The sequence below is a fragment of the Rhinopithecus bieti genome, unplaced genomic scaffold (assembly GCF_001698545.2).
Source record: "Rhinopithecus bieti isolate Rb0 unplaced genomic scaffold, ASM169854v2 scaffold_10657, whole genome shotgun sequence".
NCBI lineage: Eukaryota > Metazoa > Chordata > Mammalia > Primates > Cercopithecidae > Rhinopithecus > Rhinopithecus bieti.
Genome location: NW_016806691.1, coordinates 256374 through 263697, shown reverse-complemented (window position 1 = coordinate 263697; position 7324 = coordinate 256374). Strand labels below are relative to the sequence as shown.

Below are 7324 nucleotides of genomic sequence, written 5' to 3'. Positions count from 1 at the left end.
TTTTTAATTTTTTTTTTTGAGACGGAGTCTGGCTCTGCCGCCCAGGCTGGAGTGCGGTGGCCGGATCTCAGCTCACTGCAAGCTCCGCCTTTCAGGTTCACGCCATTCTCCTGCCTCCGCCTCCCAAGTAGCTGGGACTACAGGCGCCCGCCTCGTCGCCTGGCTAGTTTTTTGTATTCTTTAGTAGAGACGGGGTTTCACCGTATTAGCCAGGATGGTTTCGATCTCCTGACCTTGTGATCCGCCCGTCTCGGCCTCCCAAAGTGCTGGGATTACAGGCTTGAGCCACCGCGCCCGGCCTCATTTTTGTATTTTTTGTAGAGACAGGGTTTCACCATGTTTCCCAGGATGGTATTGAACTCCTGGGCTCAAACCATCCTCCCACCTTGGCCTCCCAAAGTGCTGGGATTACAAGCATGAGCCACCGTACATGGCCTAAAGGACCTTTTTGACAACTTCATCCCTCACTGATCTCTCTTTTCTCCCTCCAATTCCTTTGGTATATATCTTCTGTACCAAAAACTTTAATATTGAATTGTAAATTATTTTGTTCACAGATCAGTTCGTGTGTGTGTGTGTGTGTGTGTGCATGCGCGTGCGCATCTGCCTGTGTTTTGAATCCAAATCCCCATAAATGATTTTAAGTTCCTTGTGGGCAGTTTGTTTTTTTGGCTTTTTTCCCAACAAAAAGAATCAAATAAGTATTTGGTGATGATAGATAAATAGGATTAAAGAAAAGAATTCAGCCAGAAGTTAGGGATGTGTTAGCATCTGATAAAAATACAATAGCACAAACTCTTCTACTCCTGCTTTTTGTTATAAAAAGTAGCAAGGAATTGTTCTAGAAAAGAAGTGAAGGCCAGGTGCGGTGGCTCACACCTGTAATCCCAGTACTTTGGGAGGCCAAGGCAGGGGGATCACGAGGTCAGGAGTTCAAGACCAGCCTGGCCGAGATGGTGAAACCCCTTCTCTACTAAAAATACAAAAAAATTATCCAAGCATGGTGACAAGCACCTGTAATCCCAGCTGCTCAGGAGGCTAAGGCAGAGAGTTGCTTGAACCCGGTAGGCAGAGGTTGCAGTGAACCAAGATCACACCACTGTACTCCAGCCTGGGCAACAGAGCAAGACTACATCTCAAAAAAAAAAAAAAAAGTGAAGTAAGGCCAGGCGTCATGACTCACACCTGTAATCCCAGCATTTTGGGAGGCTGAGGTGGGCAGATTACTTCAAGTCAGGAGTTCGAGACCAGCCTGGCCGACATGGTGACCCCGACTCTACAGAAATTAGCTGGGCATCATGGAGGGCGCCTCTAATCCCAGCTACTTGGGAGGCTGAGGCAGGAGAATCACTTGAACCCGGGAGGTGGAGGTCGCAGTGAGTCGAGATCACGCCATTGCACTCCAGCGTGGGTGACAGAGCAAGACTCCGTCTCAAAAAAAAAAAAAAGAAGTGAAGTGAATTTGAGTCAGTATACTTAACAGGACAAGCATTAGGCAGTGTTGCAAGTACATATTGGAATCTCTTTGGCTGGCTCTAAGAAAGAGTTTGAACTTATTTACGTCCTTAGCCCTATGTGACAGATAAGAAACTAAAAGGTACAGAAAATAGAGATGTTTGATTTTCCTAAGTTGCCCCAAGCTACCATTTTTAAAAACGCCTGCAAGCATGTCTAAAACAGGAGCCTGTTAGCTACAGTTGCCAAACCAGTTTAACAGCACTGCCTCCATGTATTCTGGGTGAGAAGGAGCTCCGAGTACATAAGTGTATCAAAGATCACTATCCCAGTCATCTCAGAACAAGTTGTTACTAATGTACTGGAGTTTCTGTGCAAACCGTCTACCATAAACCATGAAATGATTCAAAGTTCATAGTTCCTTCTTTGTTCCTTTGTTAATCACTGACTTCTGACTAGTGGGAGGTGCCTCCCAAGTTTGCTAATGCATTCTTTTTGGATAAGGATGACGCACAGATTGTCCTAATAAGGACTTAGATTGAGAAAGACCGCCCCCTCTGAGAAGAGGGGACAAGTCCGAGAGAGGGCGGGCAGTTTCTTTTTTAACTAGGGATGACACAAGCATAAGTCATTTCCTTATTAATTGGTTCAAACCAGTTCTTACAGGAACTGGTGGTGATAAATGTGGGACTTCTGAGAAGTCATTCATTTTATTCTTTGTGCCACACCAGAGTACAGTATCAGCTGAGCTGGCCTTACTCTGGGACTAACTCTTTTGCTGGGAGCGGTTCCTGATTTACAGCTTAGTCTCTCCCAGACATGTTGGTGGGAGAGATTTTGCTTTTTAAGGGGTTGTTAGAAGGAAGAATTTTTTTTTTTGCTAGAAAGAGCTCACAGAATTTCAGCAGTTCTCTGATTTTTATATTTTATTCCTCTTCCTATCCAATCCCTGCCTTTTGAGTCCAGGTGGTAAGTGCATTTTGTTTAACGTTTTTCCTGCTTTTCTTCCCAAATGTGTCTTTTTCCTCGGGCTACTGTACCCTGCCTGCTTCCAGTGCTGTCCCCGGCATAGGTCCATCTCTGCAGAAGCCATTTCAGGAGTACCTGGAGGCTCAACGGCAGAAGCTTCACCACAAAAGCGAAATGGGCACACCACAGGTAAGACTTTATTCCGGTTTCTTCTCCCCTCTGAGAAGTTTCAGGCTGAAATTACATTCACAGCTCTCACTCACATTTTTAGGCAAATAAGTGAGGTTGGTTTGCCAGTGTTCCTTGACAGAAGCTGAGTGTCTGTGTATGCTCTACTGGGAAATTTGTCTTTGTCTTAAACTAGAAAGTGTACTTCTCTACATCTTCTCCCAAAAACAAGGGTGGAGCCAATGGAAAATAATGGTTCTGTTACATAGAATGAGTTGTTGCCTTGATCTTAAATTAGTAGATATACTCCCCAGGTGGATTAAAAAGTTAAAACTTACAGCATAACAAAGTATTAGACTTACTGAGGTGACTTGAATATCTCCCTTTGATTTTCACTCTATTTTTCTTTTCACCCATGGGAAAATGATAATTTTTTAATAAACCAAGGTTCTCACCATAGCTGAACTTTAAAACTTAGACTATCTTTTCTGTAAACGATTCTGAGGCAGAGGGAAATGACTAGAAGAGGATGAGTAAGCAATAACCTGAAATGGGAAACTCGAGGGAAGCACAGTATTTTTTGTTTGGTTTGGTTTGGTTCATTTTTTTGTTTGTTTGTTTGTTTTTTGAGACAGGAGTTTCGCTCTTGTTGCCCAAGCTGGAGTGCGATGGCGCAATCTCTGCTCAGTGCATTCTCCGCGTCCCGGGTTCAAGCGATTCTCCTGCCTCAGCCTCCCAAGTAGCTGCAATTCCAGGCGCACGCCACCACATCAGCTAATTTTTTGTATTTTAGTAGAAATAGGGTTTCACCATGTTAGCCAGGCTGGTCTCGAACTCCTGACCCCAGATGATCTGCCCGCCTTGGCCTCCCAAAGTGCTGGGATTACAGACAGGAGCTACCGCGCCCGGCCAGAAGCACCGTTTTTTTAATGGCCTTGCACTCTTTGTGTGGACCTTTGCTGCCCTCAATTGACCAAACATAACATCAGAAACAGATACATTTATGTGTTTTAAAAACAGCTCCTAATACTAGAACAAAAATATTTAACTGTCTTGACAGTACTCACAAGTATCTCGTGGTAACTTCGGAGTTGAGTTTAATCAAAGAGTTTATTCTTGGGTCCTAGTAGAAGAGCTAACCTCACACTCACCCCATTCTAAACTGTATGATTCAACATTGATTTTACATCCAGCAACGTGAAATCTTGCTAGTTGGGTGTGAAAAGGAGAGGAATGGGTGTTTCGGAGTAGCTGGGGTTGCTTACTTTTCAGTTTTAATTCTTAAGGTTTTGTAAGTTACACACTTCAAGTTTTCATTGTTTTCCTTAAAGCATTATAGATGATCCTCTTTTTACTACTGAACTAATGAAGCCTTTTTCACTGCATTGTTCTGCATTTATTTCTACAGGGAGAAAACTGGTTGTCCTGGATGTTTGAAAAGTTGGTCGTTGTGATGGTGTGTTACTTCATCCTATCTATCATTAACTCCATGGCACAAAGTTATGCCAAACGAATCCAGCAGCGGTTGAACTCAGAGGAGAAAACTAAATAAGCAGAGAAAGTTTTAAACTGCAGAAATTGGAGTGGATGGGTTCTGCCTTAAATTGGGAGGACTCCAAGCCAGGAAGGAAAATTCCCTTTTCCAACCTGTATCAATTTTTACAACTTTTTTCCTGAAAGCAGTTTAGTCCATTCTTTGCACTGACATACTTTTTCCTTCTGTGCTAAGGTAAGGTATCCACCCTCAATCCAATCCACCTTGTGTGTTCTTAGGGTGGAATGTGATGTTCAGCAGCAAACTTGCTACAGACTGGCCTTCTGTTTGTTACTTTCAAAAGGCCCACATGATACAATTAGAGAATTCCCACCACACAAAAAAAGTTCCTAAGTATGTTAAATATGTCAAGCTTTTTAGGCTTGTCACAAATGATTGCTTTGTTTTCCTAAGTCATCAAAATGTATATAAATTATCTAGATTGGATAACAGTCTTGCATGTTTATCATGTTACAATTTAATATTCCATCCTGCCCAACCTTCCTCTCCCACCCTGAAAAAAGGGCCATTTTATGATGCATTGCATACCCTCTGGGGAAATTGATCTTTAAATTTTGAGACAGTATAAGGAAAATCTGGTTGGTGTCTTACAAGTGAGCTGACACCATTTTTTATTCTGTATATTTAGAATGAAGTCTTGAAAAAAACTTTATAAAGACATCTTTGATCATTCCAAAATTGTGTCCGTTTTCTTGAGCGTTTTGATTTTTTACTTTTAGCTTATACCAGCTGAATGGCAGCCTTGCGTAATCCACCTACAACAAGATTTCTTAAGCCTTCTTTTATTTGCGTGAGAGAGCCACTACCAAGGCATGTTTTGTTATGCTGAAACTGGGCTGCTGCATACTGCTAAATGATACCTCTGAGATTGGCCTACCTGGGAATTTCTTGGTTTGTGAAAACAGGAGAGGAGAGATATTTCATACAAGTGAAAGGATACTGGAGAGAGAAATTACCCGTTTCTAAAAAGAACCACACTCTGTCGTATCTGTGTTAATGTTTTCTAGCATGTACTCTGGTTTCAACAGACACAAATTTATATGTAACCTAGTTTTCTTGCCTTTCTGTAAGTGTTTTATTCTTAATGTTATTTTTTTCCATTGGGATGTTTTTGATTGAACTTGTTCATTTTGTTTTGCTTGGGAGGAAAATAAGTAATTTTACTTTTTCCTTTAGGAGCATTATGAGCATTATGTCAGAATAGAATAGAATAGAATAGAATAGAATAGAACAGAATAGAATAGAATTGGGGTTCGATCTCAACAGGCCGGAAATGCCTGGGTTTTTTTGTTTGTTTTGTTTTGTTTTGTTTTTTTAATCAAATCCTGCCTGAATGTCTGCTTGTTTTGCCTATCATCGTGACATCTCCATGGCTGTACCACCTTGTCGGGTAGCTTATCAGACTGATGTTGACTGTTGAATCTCATGGCAACACCAGTCGATGGGCTGTCTGACATTTTGGTATCTTTCATCTGACCATCCATATCCAATGTTCTCATTTAAACATTACCCAGCATCATTGTATATAATCAGAAACTCTGGTCCTTCTGTCTGGTGGCACTTTGAGTCTTTTGTGCCATAATGCAGCAGTATGGAGGGAGGATTTTATGGGGAAATGGAGATAGTCTTCATGACCACAAATAAATAAATAAGGAAAAGTAAGCTGCATTGTGGGTTTTGAAAAGATTATTATACTTCTTAACAATTTTTTTTTCAGGGACTTTTCTAGCAGTATGACTATTACTTGACCTTCTTTGAAAAGAATTCCCAAAACGCTTTATTTTAGATATTAACATTAACCAACATAATTTTTTTTAGATCGAGTCAGCATAAATTTCTAAGTCGGCCTCTAGTCATGTTTCATCTCTTTCACCTGCATTTTATTTGGTGTTTGTCTGAAAGGAAAGAGGAAAGCAAATACGAATTGTACTATTTGTACCAAATCTTTGGGATTCATTGGCAAATAATTTCAGTATGGTGTATTATTAAATAGAAAAAAAAAATTTGTTTCCTAGGTTGAAGGTGTAACTGATACGTTTGACTTATGATGACCGTTTATGCACTATCTTTCAAATGAATTTGCTTTCAAAATAAATGAAAAACAGCTCTCCTTCTTTCCTCTTTTAAGTGTTCAGCTGTGGCGTGCCCAAAGGTTCCTGCTGGATTCCAGCTGGAGCGGTGTGATACCCTTCTTTTTCAGCTGTTCGTGCCTTCCTTTTTCGTATCCACCAAAGTGGAGACAACTACATGATCCCAAAGATACACAGTACCTACTTAATTCCAGCTGATGAGAGACCAGAGAATTTGCAAGTGGATGGTTTGGAATCACCGTAAATAAAAAGAGGGCCTGGGAATTCTTGCAATTCCATCTCTACTTTGTACAAGTCTCATTTTGTGCCTTACACATCTGCAGTGTTTTATCATGTTCCAACTTGGTGACTGTCAAGCAGTGCAAGACATTAGCAGTTTATCACTGAAGAGCTGAGGAGCACCTCCCTTAAAACAGACAATGTCTGCCGGGCGCGGTGGCTCACGCCTGTAATCCCAGCACTTTGGGAGGCCGAGGCGGGCAGATCACCTGAGGTCAGGAGTTTGAGACCAGGCTGGCCAACATGGAGAAACCCTGTCTCTACTAAAAATAGAAAAAAGTAGCCGGGCGTGGTGGTACACGCCTGTAATCCCAGCTATTCAGGAGGCTGAGGCAGGAGAATTGCTTGAATCCAGGAGGTGGAGGTTGCAGTGAGCCAAGATAGCACCACTGCACTCCAGCCTGGGCGACAGAGCAAGACAAAAAAAAAAAAAAAGACCGTGTCACATGAAAATGTGCAATGTCCAGTTTTCCCATAGTTTTCTGCATTCTCTGTGTATGCATAATCTGGAGTATGAGTCTGGGAAGGAAGAGGTTTTTACTTTCATTTGGATAGTGGCCACGTCTCCATTCCCTACGAATGCTAGAATGAAGTTTGTGGTGGTTGTTTTTTTTTATTTTTATTTTTTTATTTTTTTTTTGAGACAGAGTCTCGCTCCATCGCCCATGCTGGAGTGCAATGGTACAATCTCGGCTCACTGCAACTTCCGCCTCCCAGGTTCAAGCGATTCTCCTGCCTCAGCCTCCAGAGTAGTTGAGATTTCAGGCACCCACCATGCCAGGCTAGTTTTGTATTTTAGTAGAGACGG

General features: G+C 41.7%; 1 protein-coding gene across 2 annotated transcripts in view; it reads left to right on the top strand.

Annotated features, from left to right (window-relative positions):
- VMP1 (vacuole membrane protein 1) overlaps positions 1-6515 on the top strand; it is a 143338-nt gene extending 136823 nt beyond the window's left edge. Inside the window, exons 7-8 of one of the 2 annotated variants that reach the window (XM_017877424.1) lie at positions 2511-2613; positions 4001-6515. In XM_017877424.1, the coding sequence (XP_017732913.1) occupies positions 2511-2613; positions 4001-4144 (247 nt within the window). In that variant the 3' untranslated portion in view covers positions 4145-6515. The remainder of the gene's footprint in view (positions 1-2510; positions 2614-4000) is intronic. The other variant, XM_017877423.1, reaches the window with a different exon arrangement.
- The last annotated feature ends 809 nt before the right edge of the window (positions 6516-7324 follow it).